At 42.8% G+C, this 20,822-nt stretch overlaps 1 protein-coding gene across 1 annotated transcript; it reads left to right on the top strand.

Moving 5' to 3' along the window:
- Positions 1–1,100: 1,100 nt before the first annotated feature.
- Positions 1,101–20,763, top strand: LOC136425171 (uncharacterized). The gene is made up of 25 exons (XM_066413968.1): positions 1,101–1,239; positions 4,842–4,980; positions 5,363–5,541; positions 6,297–6,431; positions 6,939–7,226; positions 7,754–7,876; positions 8,792–8,941; positions 9,821–9,952; positions 10,518–11,138; positions 11,380–11,505; positions 11,711–11,855; positions 12,359–12,570; positions 13,043–13,216; positions 13,860–14,030; positions 14,862–14,987; positions 15,212–15,595; positions 15,981–16,179; positions 16,770–16,906; positions 17,494–17,643; positions 17,763–17,849; positions 18,017–18,158; positions 18,588–18,693; positions 19,217–19,328; positions 19,981–20,124; positions 20,618–20,763. Exons 1-25 carry the CDS (start codon positions 1,134–1,136, stop codon positions 20,761–20,763), a joined length of 4,434 nt encoding a protein of 1,477 aa, XP_066270065.1. The 5' UTR covers positions 1,101–1,133.
- The last annotated feature ends 59 nt before the right edge of the window (positions 20,764–20,822 follow it).

The raw sequence follows: 20,822 nt of genomic DNA, 5'->3' as shown, positions 1-20,822 counted from the left end.
CGTGTCCGATATGTATATGTAACTGTTTCAAAAGTGTTTTTTGTTTAATTCACGAAATTAACATATACGAGGCCAGTCCAGTAAATCAATACAACCGTTAACAATGTGGGACGTGGCAACAGTAAAAGGATCGGTGACTTACTTGCAAATGGCAAGATATTCATAAAAGACGGGAGCTTACCATTTATAGATATTTAATAGAATAGATATGATCATAATAGATCGAGAGATAGATAGATCGACTGATAGATAGATAGATCAACTAATAGATAGATAGATAGATAGATAGATAGATAGATAGATAGATAGATAGATAGATACTATTAGATAGATAGACAGATAGATAGATAGATACTATTAGATAGATAGATAGATAGATAGATAGATAGATAGATAGATAGATAGATAGATAGATAGATAGATAGATAGATAGATAGATAGATAGATAGATAGATAGATAGGACCAGCCATTTGTACCTACCTGTCTGTATGTATGTATGCATGTATAGTCGAAACAGAGGTTTAAGCCACTTGCTTTCACGTGTTGTGATGGCAGCTAGACAGACCGTTTATTCGTACCTACTTGTCCGTATACATGCATGCATAGTTGAAAAAGACCTCACGAAAGTTGTCGTGTTTTTGTTGTGTAAATAAAGATGTCTGTACGCAGGTATTTTGGCCGTCACTTCTTTCTGCCTTTTTCTTGCTTTTGAGCGAACACGGACGACTCACGGGTTCCTTAGAGGTTTAAGCCTCCTTGCTTTCACTTGTTGTGATGGCATAAACTACCGTATCAATCGTACCTACCCCAGTCGTACCTCGTCTGTAGGCATCCATGTATAGTTAAAAAAGACCTTACGGAATATGTCGTGCTTTTGCTGTGTCAATAAAGATGTTTGTACCCTGGTATTTTCCCAGCTACAGACAAGGATGACTTACGGGTTCCTTAAAGGTTTAACTCCCCTTGCTTTTACCTGTTGCCATGGTATAATCTACCGGAACGACCAGTCCATGGCTCATTACAATCACAATAGCCCCCGCGGCACTAGTGTTAGCCTGTGAGGTCTCTCTAATTACGGCTTACGTGCTGGATACGCCTGATCACCGGATTTATACAAGCCACGCCGGCAAACATGTCGGCTGGGAAGATTCGTCTTCTCCTTTGGATTACGGTTTGGTGTCTTGTCGGCAGCGTTTTCGGTCATAATGAACAAGGTTCGGGACTTGGGTTATCTGGAGGTGAGTGAAAACTTGGTCTATCTTATAGAAATTGCACAGTTATGCATCTAGCGCCTGCTTTTAGGTCGCTTGTTCAGGGGACCTGTCGCATTAGGTAGACCGACAAGATTTCGTAACATCTATTCAGACACCTTATTTTCGCATGTCAAAAAATATTTTTTTTTGGTTACGGTTTGGTGCCTTGTCGGCTGCGTTTTTGGTCAAAATGAACAATAGTCGGGACTCGGGTTGTCTGGAGGTGGGTAAAACTTGGTTCATGTTGTAGAAATTATACAGGGAACGCGCCCTGCACCTGTTTTCCGTCTCATGTTAAGGTGACATGTCGCGTTAAGGACTGTGACCACCTTCTGTATGTAAGACCTCGTCTTTTATCAGACATATTTGTTCCATATTCTTATTTCCTCAAACTTTTAATGTATACTAAAGAGGCACATTGAAAACCACCCTAGTGGCGATATGCTGTCCCTGGGTAGATTAAATAAAGATAAAGATGTAGTATTGTTTTCGCATGTCAGAAAATTCCCACAGGGAATATTGTGCGCTCATCATGAGGTGTTTGAGGTTTCTGCGATCGATAATTATTGACATGGTAATCCAGCTTATAAACAGGATGACATTCACGGACAAGTTACTTTTAACGCAACAAAAGCTTAAGAGATACACATGAATAATAAAACATAGACACTGGCAGGACAGAAAGTTTTAATGCCTACATTCACCTCTAAATGTATTTGATGAAAACTTTATGGTGCTACTGAAATTCAGCAGGGAGGTAGTGACTCAATTTTACAAATGAAGATGAGGGTGTCTTTAGTGTGTAGATTGTGTTAACAAGAATAGGAGTACATTGATTCGTGGGACACAAAATATCACCGTGTTGCTTGCTGTTGATTATCAAACTTTAGCGCTCTACACTCTCATGTGGATAATATATTCTACTGAAATTCAGGTCAAACGCTTAAATGTATTTTATGTTCAAATTTCTGGACGTTCCGTCGTTTACTCGCAATCTGTATCTTTCTCTCCGTTCGAATGGTATCATTACCGACAGAAAAAAAACGTCTAAGCCTAACGATTGGCCAGTAAGAAAGTAGAAGAACACAGATTGTCTAGCGGCCTTTTCTCAATGTCGTTGTTCCTGTCCCGTCCGCACTAACCATCCCCAATGCGTGACAAGAAGTAAACCACGGAGCTACACGCTGTGTACAATAGACTGTTTTTGCAACATCTGGTGCAGTAAGTTTGCATTGTTCACACAAATCTCACTTAACGCTAGATCCACACAATCGCTTTAGAACTGTAATTTTCAGATTGAACAGGATTTTGCTGAAAGCATTCAAGCTGACACCTGACGCGACAAATATTTCTTGCCGTCTGGATATACCTGTTTGTTTCTAACACGTCTTTCTGACTGTCTTCTTACAAATAGACCCAAAGGGACTAATCATTTACCACCTGGCCTTTACTGTACGCTCATAACATTTTCATTTATCATACAAACCATTCCTAAGGCCTGTCTCTGAATAAAAGGACTACATTGAAATGTACACTGTTGCAGACACGTTTTGTTGTGTCCCGGTTGCTTAGCAACCATAAACCAACCTGTCGAGTCACCTTCTCCTGGGCAGCCACAATGACGCCATGATTCGTTGCCATGGCAACACGTGAAAGGGGATATTGCGCACAGACGAATTTCCTTCCATTATCCTTTTTATTTGATATTATTAAATGCAGTACCTATCTAGTAGGCTAAATTAACTTGGTCCTTGAATTATGTGAACCATACAAAAAAATAAAGGTCACTCGTTGCAAGCAAAAAGAATTTGGAAAGTAGACCATTTTCTTTGCACAAAATAAATCACACGTATGATGTCTTGCTTAGATTTAGTATAGTATATGCTGTACGTTTTGTGAAGGATGAATAAGAGGTCAATTATCTTGATCTTTTAAACAGTGAGGCCGTGTGGAAAATACAGAACGTCACACTTTACGAGTCACAATCAAAGTTACTAGTTTTAATAAAAGCATAGTGTGTGCTTGGTTCTGTTGCTACTGCGCTGTGGTGTAGCGCTCGAGCAACACCGTCGTGGGTTTGAATCCAAGACTTTTCCATTCTGACTCCCGCTGTGCGTTCTTCTGCTAGGTTTACAGTACTTTGGTAATTTGGATGATTCACCGATGCGAAACGCCACTAAGTCTTAAAATATCGAACTTAGTTGTCACATAGAATAGGCAGGTGATAGAAGTGGGTGGAGTGTTACGCTCCAGTTAGTGCCTTAAGTAACCCTAAAAGGCATGATAATTCGCGATGTTGCCATGTGGGGTGCCCTTTCAATAAGGTGTAATCTTTATAATCTACTGGTCAAGAATGTAGAACAAGAAACGGATACCCAAAACACGTGTGTTATATCTAGGGTAACAATGCTTTGTTACCCTAGATACAAATTATGAAGGCGCATTTATCTACAATCAAGTTTTAACATAGGTCTGGCTAAATTACAACAGACATTCCACATATGATATTCTTTCTATGTAATCAACTATAAAGAATCGGTAATGTGTCCTACAGAATCTGCTGGACATTGTATATGTAACAAATATAGAAATAAAGTTTTAGTTTGGTCACAGAGACCAGAAGTTGTAAGTCATATACGAAATGATTTTGATGCATTTTCAGTAGATTCTTTGTGTAACTGACACAAAGAGTCTAATAACCACTTACGACTCAAAAGATATAGTCGCAAGGCAACGTTTCCTGATACATATAAACATCGCTTCGCCTCAGTCCACCAAGACAAAGAAAGCTGATTATCAAATCGGGTCCTTTGGTCTGTAAGCACTAGATAATTGCGGTGGCCAGGCATTGCCTCAGGACATATGTCCTATTTGGGAGGCCTGATAGTTTGACAGACATTAGAAGACAAATATTTTTTACATCAGAAATTATTTGATTTGTCACAACAGAATGGTTCAGTGGATATTTCGATGCTATAACAAAGCAATGGAGGAACGACCGATATCTAGTTGCATAAAAGGGTTCTCAGTCAGTTTGATACATTTTCCATATCTATCTACATCTAACTTTTGAATGACGCAACTGTGGACACTTTCGTAACTGAGATGGTTCAGTGCAGGTCAAAGAAACCCATTTAGGCCACTGAGCTTACGCTTAGAACTGGAACAGCGTCAGTTCTTCGTTCTTCCTGAGTTAGAAACATCATGATTAAGACAAACGCAGCTCACTATGAGTGAGGACTAACTGAGGGAATAGCAAGAAAGGGGTTGAAGGACTTTGATAGTATTTCTTTCCTAGTAAGAGCGTTGGAATCAGAACCAATACGTCCCGCGTTCGATGCTCACCATGTCCTGAGGTTGTGCCCTTGGGAAAGGCATTTTATACAACTTTACTTGACAGTGAATTGACGTCCACCGAGCCTCTTCGGCTAATGTGCTTAAAAGTGTGCCAAAAACACACTACGGATTTGTTTACCGATGTTCCAACATATATCACGTTTGCCACCAAGAACCGTACATTCTTTTATCCCATGAATTATCTTCAATAAATGGATAGATGATAACAAAATCTGTTTTTCCTTCTCCAGACTGTGACCCGGTGACCCACCAGCTATGCCAGGATGTCCTGTCCAACACCACGGCCATGTGGGGCGTGCTGAGCAACTTCGAGCATAACGTCACGGAAGGAAACGCAACCTTCGAAGACATGATGGCGGTGATAGAGAGGTAAGACGGTTTTACCGACAAAAACCTTCAAACAAGTCATGTAGTTCTATAGCAAACCGCTAGAATGCCCTTCTATACTTAACGTCATTGAAGGAAACGCAACCTTTGAAGATATGATGGCGATGACAGAGAGGTAAGGCGATTTGCAACTGACAAATAAAAAAAACTATAAGTATTGTAGTTCTGTTATAAACCGCTAGACTACGCTCCGACACCTTCAGATTTATGAATAGTTTCAGACATTGCTCTAGCAAAATACTTTTTTGCATATGCCTATACTCGGTTAATTTATCGCTTATCTTTCCAATCACAGGTCTAATCACTTTCTTTCTCATTTTGCAAGTTATTACGTAATTAATTCTCTCATCTACCCCCATCTCAGTGGTTGCCATGAAAACGTGTCTCTGATCGTCTGCGCCGCCTGCCTGGACCGTCCGCCCTGTCAGAGCCACTGTGATGACGTCATGGCGCAGTGTGACGACATCCTGGAGATCTTTAACGTCACCAGGCAGTGCGAAGACTTACCTAACGAGTTCAGCCTCATCAGTGACTGCATCTCACGTATGTTGATTAACAGTTGTTCGTCGTTACCGTGTATTGCATTGGTTGCATCTGCCTCCTTGTTTATAATAAATAAGACAGTAATAAGGTTTTATTCGTAATACCTATTAACGCCTCAGCTACATTCCTGAATGGACACTGCTATTCTTTGTCACGTGGTGGCGTTTTGGTAAGGGGCGACGCTCAACGTAACTGAGGTTGTGTTATGATAACCTCATATCTATATGGCCGACCAACCTGATGATCATGAAGTTATTCGTGAAAGATGCCTTCCTTTGTAGATAAACGTATAGTGCATGTACAGGTTTGTCTTCTACTGATTTGCCCTATTCAAACCTGAACAATTGACTTCCTTCTTTTTATAGTGACTACCTGTCCTCACAGACCATATTTTATCGGCCCTCTGAGTGGTCTCCCCCTAAGGCGGCTTAGCTACTTTCCTTAATGAACTCTACAACTCATTGTCGCACTCGGTGGCACATCTGTAAAGTTGAGATCCCGAAGTTGACTGAGGTGTAAGAAGAACCTTGTTTTTATATGATCAACAAGCCCGAGTGACTTATTCGTGGAAGATGCTTCCCTTTGTAGATCATGCACTAGTTTCTCTTCTCCTGTTTGCCCTTTACTCACCTAGTTAAACCTAAACAAGAGCCACTCCCCTGTCTTTAGCGACCACCTTTTTAACTTATTGGCCCCTCCGAGTGGTCTTCTTGGGCAATTTTGACTGACTTCAACATTTCATACCTCCTCCTAAGGTGGCGTGTGCCCTGAGGGAGAGATGGAGTGCTGGAGCCCCTTGTCGAACCGGACGGACCCACAGTGCGTGAACTCCAGCCTGGCCTGCGATGGCGACTGGGACTGTCCTTTCGGGGAGGACGAGGACCATTGTGGTGCGGACTGCTTTAGTAAACGTTTAAGATAAAGAGTAACCATATGGGTGCGCACAGGCGCCGAAACAAACACACACACACACACACACACCATACATTCATACATACGTTCCTACATTCACACACACACACACACACACACGCGCGCGCGCGCGCGCGCGCGCGCGCGCTCACACACATACATAGATTCATACATACATACATACAAACACACACAAACGCACACATATACACACACACGCACACATTCACACTCACACACACGCACACATAAATACATACATGCCTACAGATCTACGGACTGAGTGAAATGCATATACAGAAACAGATAGCTGTAACTCACTTACGGGATAAAAGAGTGAAAGAGAGAAACGTAGCTTAAGTTAAAGCTATTGGTCTGTTTATACATGTTCATTACCATTACCGCGACTTTCATCCGTCTTATACATCACTGATGCCCTCGTTCAAGGTTCAAGGTTCATACTATTGTCTTCATGTTGTTTTCAGAGGGTTTCTGCACCTCCTGGCAGTTCCAGTGCGACCTGGACTTCCAGGGCGGGATGAACAGTTCCAGTGCGACCAGAAGCAGCTCAAGTCAGGAGTGTGTCGACCCCTGGCAGGTCTGTGACGGAGTCCGGGACTGTTCGTCAGGGGAGGACGAGAGGGATTGCTGTTCCCCCGGAGAGACGGAATGTTGGAACCCAGGCGGGAACGTGACCTGTGTGGTCCCAGGGCTGGTCTGTGACGGCATCCGGGACTGCCTCTTCGGTGAGGACGAGGACAACTGCACCAGAGGTACCGGTACTTTCTTCTCTTCGTTTGGATCAATTTCTAGCAGTCTTGATGGTGGTGCTATAAGAACAAGTATCGTTATATTAAAGACTCTGAAGGGGGTAAATTCGCAGATGAAATTCACAATTAGCAAAAGTGACAAGATTACAATTCTAACGGTCTCAATAATGATGAAATGTATGTCAACAGCTCCCACGGCTTATACTTTCAAATGTCTATCGGGGTAGATTGGCAGATGATATCATCATACATAACAACTCTGCTTTGTGTGTATCATCAATATGCTGCCATTGTATTTTGCGTTGGCTTTTTTCATTTTTTCCTCAAAAATTCAATTTTATTATCGAACGACGTCTATAGGCAGGGCAATTTACACTTGCCGCAGTACATCTCGGAAATACATTAGCGTTTTCTTTTTACACAACATGCCAATGTTCTATTTTCTATCAACCAGATGATATTATTTTCGAAAGCGTGAATGAACCTATGGCCGTGACTTCAGAAACAACATTTTTTTCTATGTTTTTTAGGAAACTGTACGGAAGGAGAGATCGAGTGTTGGAGCTTGGACGGAAACGCGACCTGTGTGAACACCAGCCTGGCCTGTGACGGTAACTGGGACTGTCCTTTCGGCGAGGACGAGGATTTCTGTGGTACGGTCAACGTATACATACGTTTCATATACGTATACATTAGATACATTACATCCGAAAATAATTTCATCAGATTGGTAGAACAAGGGAAATTGGAGATTGTTTTTATCAAAACGTCAACAAGTGAGATTTAATGGTTGTGAAAAAAATAATCTCCAATATCCTATATGCATTACAGTTTATCTTTCCATTTTCCTTGGTGTCTTATCAACCCGCTAACTACAAAAAGAGGTGAATAGCAGTAAAATTGACTTTTATTAACCTGCTGTGATACATGTAACATTACATGACAGTTATCTATTCACCTTCGCACATGTCATAATAATAACCAGATGAGCATCGGATTGAACAAAGCGAAAGCAACACCTAGAAGATTAATAGAACATCTCACTTAAACTCGAATTAGCACAAAACCGAGTGCTCGTCTTTTCCAACACAGACGACCACTGGGTTTTAATATGACATACCCGATGCTGTGCCCTTTGGAAATGCACTTTCCATGCCCTTTCTAACTTGATGGCGGTGTGTCCTAGCACTGATAACTACACGCACGGATATGGTGTCCCCGTGTGCCAAGAACTACACCTACCTACCTACCTACCTAGTCCCTTGACCTCCGGGTCGTTGGGGGGACAAGGTAGCAGTGAAGACGGACATCTGTCTCCAGGCTCGTCTGTTTCTTGCAGCAGTCAGCCTTTCAGACAGGCTAAGGGACGTCCACTCTGCGATGTTTTCCTGTCAGGATTTCATCTGTCGTCCCTTAAGACGCCTCCTTCCAGAGTGCCCTGCAGTATGGTTTTGAGAAGGTTGTCGTGGCTTTTCACGTGACCGAACCACTGGAGCTTACGTCTCTTGACTACACATCTCGTACCAAAACAGCATTGTTTATTCCCGTATTCATCTTATCCAACACAGAAGACCAGTGCTCTTCCTGGCAGTTTCAGTGTGACGTTGATTTTCCTGCGGAAGCCAGCGGGAACCGGTCCTCACCGGAGTGCATCGACCCCTGGCAGGTTTGCGACGGACAACCGGACTGTTCCACGGGAGCCGATGAAGCGAACTGTGGTACGATCATTTGTATGTTTTAATCAACGGACTGTATAGTACCACGTTGTTACATATATAGATATAAAGTCGTTTGTATAGCACTCGAACAAGATAGCAGTTAATGAAGCAAAACTTTATCCAGTTGCTTGAGTATCTTACTAACTGGATGTCTAAACTTCATGGACATAGTCCTTTGTGTATTCTTGTCTACGACATGTTTTTACGCAGGCCTACTGACCATCCATCGACATATGCCATAGATTAGACCCTTTCATCTTTTGCGGTCCTGGGCACTCTCTACTAGCTGTTTTGTTGGTTTGTTGTCATGTGTAAACGGTTCCCATTCCATCAGCATCCAAGCCCCCCCCCCCCCCCCCAGCGTATGTTGTTTTACATATACCAAACAAAAGAGACTACAGCTGTCGGGAAACAAAAGGCCGTGAGAAATATCATGCTCAAAAAAATGAATATACAAAGAACTTTACTTTCCAAGGAAAATGCCAGGGTACTAAAATGTGTTGGAATTTGCTCCGTGTGAAGTACAACCTTCTGGTCTAAAGAAAGTACAACTAACCACTGACTATATTTCGCCTTACTGTATATATACATGTAATTGTAACTATGATCATAATAATAATCTTTATTGCATGTTCGTTCCCGGGGGGATAAATGCACATGGAGCCACAGGGGCCATACATAGGGTATTTGAGAGAATAGAATAATAAGAATGACGTTAACGTCTAATACACTAATAAGCACTATACTAAATATCCTACTGTATATCTAGGTTCTAGTTGCTTCTTCTCTCTTTTTAAAACATATGGCGACATAATAACATACTTCGTTCATCACATTAACATCTTTGCATGATGATTACATTGTCTACGCCTCCCACAGAGAGCACCTGTAGTCCCTGGGAGGTGTCGTGCTGGACTCCTGGAGGAAACTTCACCTGTGTGGACGGAACGCTGGCCTGTAACGGGATGTGGGACTGCCCGATGGGCGATGACGAGGACAACTGCGATAACGGTATTTAAATTTTGGTTTGTGGGATTGTGTGGCGTAACGGCAGGGTTTTCGGCCCAGAACCCAGATGTCCCGGGTTAGATTTCCCTAGCGCCACCGATGTTGTGCCCCTGGGAACTACATTTTACATGACTTTCCTCACTCCACTCAGGTGTAGATGTATATGATGCTCTATGTACATGTACGTGGCACTGTTGAAAAAAGTTATGGAAAACTTGAGTACAGTGTCGCGTCGTCCTTGTCTATCAAAAAGCAAAGTAACAAAAAGATTACATTGCACACCCCAAGTTTAATTTCCAAACCAGGCACAGAACATGGAGGCCTACAGCATGAGGAACGTAGTCCACCCTTGACCTTTACATTCAGCCCAGTAACATAGAATGACGGCTTAATATAATCATTCTACATCTTTGGGATATGATCAAGTGGTAGTGTAATTTCAAGTAGTCGGGCTCAAGACCATATTTGAACCTGCAGTGCGTAAAATTAGTATCAATGCTTTATATCTACTTATTTGGTGTTGAAATGTTGCACGGATTGATATTGTGCAATTCTTTTGAATATTTAGGAACCCTGGCGTCTCCGACTGCCGAAACAGGAGTATTTCCAACTTCAGCGGGTGCCTCTTCGGAACAGACGTCTGCTACTCCGGTGCAAACGCCTAGTACTCCGGAACAAACGCCTAGTACTCCGGAACAAACGCCTGCTACTCCGGAACAAACGTCTGCTACTCCGGAGCAAACGCCTAGTACTCCGAAACAAACGACGGGAACTCCGGGAGAAACACCTGGCACTCCAGCACCTTCGGGACAACCGCCTGGTACTCCGGGACCTTCGGGACAACCGCCTGGTACTCCGGGACCTTCGGGACAACCGCCTGGTACTCCGGGACCTTCGGGACAACCGCCTGCCTCTCCGAGACCTTCGGGACAACCACCTGGCTCTCCGAGACCTTCGGGACAACCGCCTGCCTCTCCGAGACCTTCGGGACAACCATCTCGCTCTCCGAGACCTTCGGGACAACCGCCTGCCTCTCCGAGACCTTCGGGACAACCGCCACCAAGAGAGCGCTGTGGTCAGGGCGAGCTGGCCTGTTTAACCGAATGGATGAACATCACTTGTATCAACGCCAGTCTGGCTTGCGATGGGAACTGGGACTGTCCGAACGGGGAAGATGAAGAGAGATGCGGTACGAACTCTTCTTCTGAGCATGATTTGCACTCACGTGATTATGACGTCATCTTGCGTCCGCCATGTTGGTTGTTTAAATATGTTTGCATGGTAGTGTTGATTTCACTGTAACTTAACCTAGTATGGTTAATTCTTATTCACCGATGTTTTATCTGTTTGTTAACTTGATATAACAAAAGATAGGAAAGGAATTCAATTTTGGAATCATTTTGGCTGATTTCCTTGAACGTGTGTTTCAGGAGAACGCTGTGGCCCGGATGAGATCACGTGTCGCACCATGGGGAGAAACGTGACGTGTGTCGACGCCAGTCTGGCCTGTAACATGATCCGGGACTGTCCTTTCGGAGAGGATGAGATGTACTGCGGTATGTTCATTTACGTTAAAGTTTTTGGATGTATGTCTGTTTGTTTGTGTGTGCGTACGTAACTATTTTTGGCGGGTACACGTGATAGCCATGCAAAAAATTGGAAGTTTGGATATTGCCAAACTTGATAACAATAGCAAGATTCTAAGTACATTAAGACTACGCATGTGTGTGTTAATTTTGTACTCTCTTTTCGCATTGACAGAGGGTCGCTGTGAACCAGTGGAGTTTGGTCTATGCCGACACACGAACCGCCTGACGACATTTCCCAACCTCATCGGCCAGTCCACCCAGCAGGGCCTCCTCCGGGACAATGCTACTGTCGACAACCTGAGCCAACTGATTAATAGGTACGAAAAATTGCCCACCTCCCCCTCATCATTTTTTTCGTGTTTTTTCCCTTCTTTTGTCACGGCTTCTTCATATAAAGAGAATGCAGCTTATACTTGTACTACAAGCTCACACATAACGCCTTTGTCGGCCTGGACTACACCCCTTACGGGCACCGGCGACCAAAGCATAACCGTACACGCTGAGGATGTTGATGAGCTTTTTACAGGTTTGCGTAGCAAAACCTTTGTTGGATCTGTTGGCATATGTGCATATGTGCTGGCCGCCATCTTGATTTTGTGACGTCGCAGGGTAGCCATACCATTTCATTGGAAGGGGTGTTTATTTGGGTCGCCAGCGTTCTCTCTATTTTTTAACAAATCGCCACACAACTATCACACATTCAACTTAAATAAACCCATATTTATAAAAAGACCCCGTAATCGCTAAACTAATATAGCAAACCTGAAGTATGATTATGTAGCACAAATACTTAACTCTAGTTCATTCTATCCTGTACTAGCTCGTGCCACCCGAACATTTCCTTCGCCATATGCTCAGTCGCGACGCCTGCCTGTGAGGACGGACGTCGGGTCCCGCCCTGCCGCGGCTTCTGTAACGACATCATGACGACGTGCCCCGACGTCTTCGCCGCGCTGAACATAACCCACGACTGCGACTTCTATCCGGATGAGCTGGACAACGCACTGTGCGTGACGCCAGAGGGAATGAGAGGTATGAACACTCTCTTACTCTTACTCCGTCGAGAACGTTCGCAGTCATCTCATAAAACACAGTATGAAGTTCAACACAGTTTTAGTTTATTCATTCATTGGTTCAGCATTGAACATGTAGTAACATGCCAGGGTTAGCGAGACGATATTTTTGAGGGCCTACCCTGGGGAAGGACATAATCGTTACATCGAACACACAATCAGTAGGATACTAGACTTATGTTAAAAGTTAACATTTACATTGGATATACATTTTATGTGTAAATTAACAATACTTTTGCTTCTGATCAACAATCTGTCTGCATGGTACGATTGCTTCAAATAAGAATAATATTGAGATATTCATATCAAATGTCCCTATATATCTTATTTACCTGCTTTCCAAATGTTTTATTCCAAGACAAATCCCGTAGTCCTTCTAGAATCATGCAATGTCCTGTTGAGAAACTGAAAGCCTGTTTTTGTACCGTTAGGTAATGCAGGTTGTGAAGAATGGGAGTTCCGCTGCCGTCGTCACGACTCGTCACCGATGAGAAACCACAGTAGGGGTGAGGGTAGGAACAGGCCCGCTCCAATGTGCGTTCATAACATGCACGTGTGCGACGGACACTGGGACTGTCCTATGGGCGATGACGAAGCTCGTTGTGGTAAGATTTCTTCTTACTTTATTATTTCAATAAAATGGAGATATGTGTGTGTGTGTGTGTGTGTGTGTGTGTGTGTGTGTGTGTGTGTGTGTACCCGTGTGTGTGTTTGTGTTTCCGGATTTTCGTTGTCAGCATAACTCAAGAACCCTCAATTGATTATGATGATATTTGGTATGTTGGTAGGTGATGGAAAGACGAAGGTTAAGGTTGATGTTTTTCACATATATTTCACGAATATCAGACAAAAAGCACAATTTCTTATTTACCGCTTTCTACTCAAAAAACATAAATATCAGAGTAAAACACAATGTCGATGTACATACATAAACACAAAACGCATCAAAGAAAAGTGAATGTAAACGAGGCAAGTTGTTCATCTGTCGATAGGATCTTTGTTTTATGCTTATCCATGGGCTGTAGAACATTAGGACAAATATGCCTAATTTTGACCAAGAGCCATTTGCGTTTAGGCTGGTAAACCATACAAGAAAAGTACAAATCTGAACCTAAATATAGGTAAAATATATCTTCATATCGAATCAAAGTAAATATTTTCCCAACATTAGGTATAGGTTGGATGTGTGAATTTATATGTGTTGCATCTTCAGCTAAGGATTGCGTTTTTTTTATTTCTCAAACACAGGTTGTGAGGTCTGGGAGTTCCAATGCGATAGATACGGAAACGGTTCTTCATCGATGAGAAACCAGAGTAGGGGTGAAGGCAGGAACAGCTCCGCTCCAATGTGTGTTCATTACATTCACGTCTGCGATGGGCACAGAGATTGTCCCATGGGGGAGGACGAAAGGCATTGTGGTAAGACTGCCATTTTCCTTTCAATTGTCATATGTTAGAGAGCATTTAAGAAGAATGCGTAAAAGCAGTACACGTACAGTCTCGTCAAACCAAAGAAATGACAAAAGCAAGGCATTACGTGCTTAAAATAACAACTTAATTGTATGTGTGCCAGGATCTAGGAATATCATTCAATTGCTAACATTTTTAAAAAGAAATTAACTCTGTTCATTCAAAAAGGATGTATGGCCATCAAAGTCAAAGATAGGTTGTGTTTCAGATTCTGTAGCAAGTTTATAATTTACACCTTTCCATATCTTTCACGTTGATGACAAGGCACTTATAAGCTTTCTATGATACATATGACTCTTTATGCCTTCTGGTCTTGCCAAAATATTGCAATAAGTACATAATTTTGTTCCCAAAAATAATTTCATCAGGTAGGTAGAACATAGGATATTTAGAGTTTCTTTTAACACAACCAGGTAATCTCAACTGCTGACCTTTCGATGTCTATCAGACGCCTTCTTCAGAGCTTCTGACTGGAGTGCTGATTCTCACCGCTATAAGTAGCCGATGTAGGTGGCGCTTTTGTGGCGAGAACGTAATCCCAAATATGGCTGAGCTTGTTACCTTCCACAAGAAGGTTATGCAGAGGGTAGCGTTTGTTTGTGTGTGTGTAACGTACAGCATAACTCAAGAAGGCTTGGATGGATTGTCTTGATATTTGGTAGGTGGGTAGGTCTTGATGAGACATGAAAATGATTAGATTTTGGGTCCCCTAGCGGCTTGTTACGGTACTGCTGCGGAACTTCCTGTTTTGATATCTCGTTTTGTTGATGCCCTTCACAGGCCCGCGTTGTAGAGACTGGGAGATAGAGTGCCGGGGCCGCGGGAGGAACTCGTCATGTGTGAACGCGAGTCAGATCTGCGACGGCAACCAGGACTGTCCCTTCGGGGACGATGAAGAACGCTGTGGTAAGATTATCTGTTTGTTTGTGTGCTTGTTTATTTTACCAGGGGGATTCATGTTGCCTTAAATGCGTTTTTCAACGTGCCTTGTGCTTTACATCAATTTAAAGGTACAACAACGCAAATTACTAAATGATACAAAACAAAAAAATCATATAACGTTACTGTGCATAACACTTAAACATCCAGTAGATATTCAACACTTATACGTGTTTTGTTATCATTTCCAGACGACAGTCGTTGCCTGCGGATGCGAGAAGCTGCCATAAGAAATATGTCAATAGGAATGTCAATGGGAATGTCAATGGGAATGTCTTTGGAAATGTCTATGGAAAGATCTATGGAAAGGCCTATGGAAATGTCTATGGAAAGATCGATGGAAATGTCTACGGAAAGGCCTATGGGAATGTCTATGGGAATGTCTACGGAAAGGCCTATGGGCATGTCTATGGAAATGCCGAGCATGTTTGTGCCTGAGTGTGACGAGGACGGTGAGTTCGAGCCGACGCAGTGTGACGGGAACAGTGGGGAGTGTTGGTGCGTGAACCGGGCGGGTCGGGAGATACCGGGCACGCGGACAGGGCCGGGCGAACCGCCGAGGAACTGCTCCATGGGTTCGTATATTTTCAAATACTCATCAGAGCATAATAAGTGTTTTATGTTAAGCATAGGTCAAATAGTAAATATAGTTCGCAATGTAGATGAATCCATTGTGGCTATTTTGCTCTGGTGTCAATAATTGTATTGATATATTGCATACTCTTTCCATTGATGAGAGTTCGGTGCTACTGGAAATGTTCACAGCCCCTGCCATACTATCTTTAGCATGGTGCGTTTGATCCAAGAGTGCTAAGTATGTTACTCTTATCTACTATTTTCTTGACTGACTTACTTGTGGAGACCTTTGGAGAAGAACATTTTCAGAAATCCGAAACTAGATGGAGATGAGTTTCTCTTTTTTAGGATGATAAATCGAATAAATGTCCTTCCTTTGTTCAGGATGCGAGCCTGTAGAGAACGGCCAGTGTGCCACCATGGGTTATCAGACCAGGTTCCCTCACCCCTACCTCGACTACGAGAGTCAGGACGAGGCTTTTGAGGAGTTCCGGAAGTACCTTCAGATCTCCTCCTGCCACCCGTACCTGGAGGACTACCTGTGCGAGTTCTTCTTCCCAAGGTGCACTGCGAGAGGAGCAAGGTGAGGAAAGATTCGCGGCTTCATGAAGTTTTCACAAGTGTTTAGCCGCTACGACCTGAGGGAATCTGAAACTTCAGTCAAAAACTTGTTTCCATCTTTCAACCTTATTGTAATATTATAATTTTTTATGTAAAGAATGAATAGAAACTCTACATTTTAGTCATTTATCTAACGGTGAAATGGTATAGTTCATTAAAGCAAATCAAAACGTTGTCTCAGTGTCATGATTGCAGGCGATAACCTTTTATCCTGATACAAATACAATATTACATTGAATAAGCGGCATTGATATGATTGTGTCGCTGGCATGCACTTCGAGATATTTGACATTGGTGGAATTCGCACAATATTTGACCAGATTTCTTTTAACTCTTCTCCATTTTGAATCTTGATGTTACTTTGCAGACCGATGTGCCGTTCCTGCTATGAGATGTCCCTACTGTTGAATCAAAATTGCTTTAAACATCATCTGAGTAATGATTTCCAGTCCTAGATACATTGATGAAGGTTAGACATTCAGGTAGAAAGATATGCAAGGTCCAGATAAATGTGTCTTCATTGCACTAACTCCCCCTGATGTTTCCTCACAGACCGATGTGCCGCTCCTACTGCTACGAGATGTCGGAGGCGTGCTGGAACAACGCGGTGGCGGTCGGGATCGAGTGGGACACGCGGGGCTGCGACATCCTGGAACTGCCCGAGGAAAACTGCATAAGGTCCCCTTTCGGTGAGAGATGTTTTTACGTCATCATTCGTTCAATGAAGAGATTACGGGATGAAAAAAAGTATTGAAAAAAGATATATGTGAAAAAAATAGTAGCTCAAGCAACTGAATACAATTTTGAAACCTTCAACGACTAATGAAGGATGAATGGATGATGATAACGCAGATGCAGCTGAAGATAATGGCATCGGAAACGTATCTCCGTTCTGCTTGTTCGCTGACTCTGTGCAATCTCTTTGTTCAGCTTAATTGGTTTATCCATCGGTGCTGCATGGATTCTAGCCATTTCTGGACCATGACATAGCCTTTAAGATTTAAACCTAAACAGGAAGTCTTATTGTGAGCAAAGTAGTGAGCAACCTCAAGCCAACCGCACACACTCACCACACTTACACCGTATCTTCAGAAAGGACTCTGTAGCCGCATGTTCCCGTTTAGAACTTTATGCAAGCCCACACTGACTAGTTTCGCTTGAGTAGCTTTCTCGATGGTTTGGGGGTGAATAAGCCCAAGTACAACGTGTCCTATCTTTTATAGACCAGGTGCAAAGTTCCTTAGCAGGTCTAAGTGTGGTTTGCTGTATTCTCCAGCTGATGTGAAGCAGTGCAACCCCCGCCAGACGACCTGCCAGCGGAACTGGAACGAGACGCGCGCGGTGTCGGACCCGGTGTGCCTGGAGCCTGCCCAGATGTGCGACGGGCGGCGGGACTGCCCGCTAGGCGAGGACGAGGAGTATTGCTGTGAGTATACTAAAAGCTTAGGTCATACTTCTGAACAAATGATCCTTACTTTTTGCTTGTATGTTGAATGATGCTCAGATCTTATTAGCTAGCTCTTAACACATGCGGTATCTTTCCAGATTGTGAACCCCAAAGCCTGGATTCTTCCCTGGCGCGGCCAGAGAACGCTGGGATCCTCGAGGCGTCGCTAGACCCAAAGTGTGACGGTACGTTTCCTTTTGTATATACACGCCTTGATCTTTGAACCTGAACCTTAACCCCCACCATTTGCTAGCCTGCCATGTACATATCATTGACATAACATTGAACCATGACATAACATTTTCCTTTGATAATGAAGAATCACTTGACCTCTAACCTTTCCCCCCGTCAGGTTGCCAGCCCATCACCCTGCCCCTGTGTCTGGACATGCCATGGAAGGCGACCCGGTTCCCCAACATGCTGGGCCACCCGGGCCAGCTGACCATCCAAGCTGACAGGGACTCCGGGGCTATGCTGACTATGTTGGCTAACAGGTAAGCAAAGCAGTCATGCTGTTTTCACCTTTAGCACACTGAAGTAGCCGCCAGTGTCACCCTGTACATTCTCTTTTGGTTACAAAGTTAGGCAGCAGGGAAAAGGTTAATGTTTTGCTTTTTTAAAACACTGTTAATGTTGTTGATGTTTTCTGGAGCATCCGGACCCAATGGGTCTGAATTTTGAAATGCAATCTGAATTTGAATGTTGGTACATGCAGTACATGTCATAGACGTTGTCGGTATGACAAAGAATCTAAGACTTAGCAAATACTCCTGGATTAAAATATAATATAATATTGTACAAGGTATAAAGTATGGCATTCACTGGTACATAGATGACATTCTATTCGGCTAACCAATCTATCTAATCACATTGAGGTGCATGGAAGGTGAATAATCAACTTATATCTACTTCCCAATATTCAGCAACTGCCATGAGCACATCCACTTTGCCGTCTGCGCTGCGGTGACTCCGAAGTGTGAGGGTGGAGGGCGACTGGCTCCGTGCAGGCAGTTCTGCAAAGAGATCCAGGTTAGTAATTAATTATAGAAACATTGCATTATTTCTACCACAGAACAAAATTTGATATGAGGACATCGTTATTTACATCGGACACGCTATAGCTAGCTTTACAGGTTTGATTTTGAATGAATATTTACAAGTTTATGATACTTACGTATGAACAATAGGTTTTGACAGTACATTTACCATTACGAAGAAGCGAGGAGAAGTCGAATCCATGTAGTTGGACAATGTATAGATGTATCTGTATCTGTATACTATTCTTTTGTTGTGACGTGTACTTAACCAAGTGGGTATATGCGCACAATAAAGGTCTTCATTCATTCATTATCCTTAACACTACAACCAGCAAGACTTACATTCGCGTGCTTTCTTAACACAACAGGCCAGTTGTAAACACGTCTTGACGAGCCTATTTTTTTAATGAATGTTTAGAAGTTTATGATACTTACGTACAAGCAATTGGTTTTGAAAGTACACCTTAACACTACAGCGGAAAAAAAAATTACATCCGTATTCTTTAACACTACAGGCAAGTTGTGAGCACGTCCTGATAAGTCTAGACCAGCCCTGGCCGTTTGACTGTGACGGGATGCCGCGGCCTGATGAGGACGTCCCCTGTATCACTCCGGACAAACTCGTCGGTAAGTCCGATCTTCAAGGGCAGAGAGCACTGGACAGACGATACAATGATCTTACGGGAGGGTAGAAATGTAATATGTCCATATAAAAGAACCGAACGAACACCCAAGATCTCGATGCAGACGTCTATGCTTTATCATTTAATCACTGCCAACCAGCCTACTTCCAAGAAAACTCGCTTCAGATTTCCACCTACGAGGCCTTGGATCTCCTCACCCTGGCCTCACCCTACATTTCCACTTGTGTGGGGGCGGGATTTTCACACTTCAACATAACATAACAAGAACTACAATTAGTCCAGACTGTAGTGATGAAGTCCAGTGATGTAGGATTTAACACAGGTTGGTTTGCAGCAATTCAATAACTTCAATCTTAACACACATGCCTCAGAGACATGAATATTTCTTATTAAAGTGATTTTGATGAAGTAAATGTTTCGGAGTCAGTCATTAGAGATCAACGTGACTGTATATCTGTTTATTAATAGCTAGATGGACGGTGGTAATGCAACTGGCTTCAGACCGAAGTGATTGAAAACAAGATCTAGCAGGGGCTGTTTTGAAACAATTCCGCAAATGTGACAGAGTATCAAAGAAAATTACACAGATAGCTGTTTGCTTAATGTTTATTCACCGATCTATGATAATATTGCAGATGTTGACGAGTGCGCCACGGAGCAGTACATGTGCGACGGAAACGCCCGGTGCAGAAACCTGTTCGGCTCCTACACCTGTGACTGTAAACGCGGCTACCAGAGCACAGCGGTCAACGGGACAGGCTTTCCAGGGGAATGCGAAGGTAAAACCTAAGTGTAGATATTTATTTGTTGATATACTTAACATTACTTTCTCTACAGATCTTTAGATACAGACTTAAAACCATATAATGTGAGTCACGGGTATATTTTCAAAACATATACAATTACATACAACTTTCCAAGTCCTAATTCATAAATGTTTTGGTTAGTCTTTTTTTTAAATAATTGTATGCAAATTGGAGCTGACGTGTAAAATGAATTTAAGCACTCTGTATAACAACCTTTTCAACATCTTTTTTAATTTGCATATTCAATGATTTTTCTGAGTGGTATTGTTAATATTTAGCCTGTGTAAGATAGTAAAAGGTGTACATGACCAATCATAGATTAGGCAAATAAGGAAGTCATAATCAAAATATCTTATAAAGATATGAGGTCCCCGAACTCTTGTTCATCATAGGATTCCTGCACCTAAACCAAGTACCAGTGATGGCCGTGTTGCCTAATGTTTATACACTATGTTTTGCCTTCTAGACATAAACGAGTGTAACGCTACGGAGCCGGCATGCGGGCCTCATACCGAATGTCATAACGTCCCCGGCGGCTTTAGATGCCGGTGCGACAGGGGCTACGAGAAAATCAACACCACACATTGTACAGGTAACTTGTTCTTTTGGTAATCACAAATGTTTTGTCAGAGGAAACAATGGAGCGCCAAGGGAATCATGAGGACTTCGTC

This window comes from Branchiostoma lanceolatum, chromosome 19 (genome assembly GCF_035083965.1).
Source record: "Branchiostoma lanceolatum isolate klBraLanc5 chromosome 19, klBraLanc5.hap2, whole genome shotgun sequence".
NCBI lineage: Eukaryota > Metazoa > Chordata > Leptocardii > Amphioxiformes > Branchiostomatidae > Branchiostoma > Branchiostoma lanceolatum.
The sequence above is the reverse complement of the archived record's forward strand: the minus strand, read 5'-3'. Positions and strand labels throughout refer to the sequence as shown.

Excerpts from the sequence above, each read along its gene's own strand:
- LOC136425171 (XM_066413968.1), top strand. The coding sequence starts at position 1,134 with ATGTCGGCTGGGAAGATTCGTCTTCTCCTTTGGATTACGGTTTGGTGT. Across the intron at positions 16,180-16,769 it reads TGCACTGCGAGAGGAGCAAG|ACCGATGTGCCGCTCCTACT; the intron begins GTGAGGAAAGAT and ends GTTTCCTCACAG. Across the intron at positions 17,644-17,762 it reads CGAGGACGAGGAGTATTGCT|ATTGTGAACCCCAAAGCCTG; the intron begins GTGAGTATACTA and ends GTATCTTTCCAG.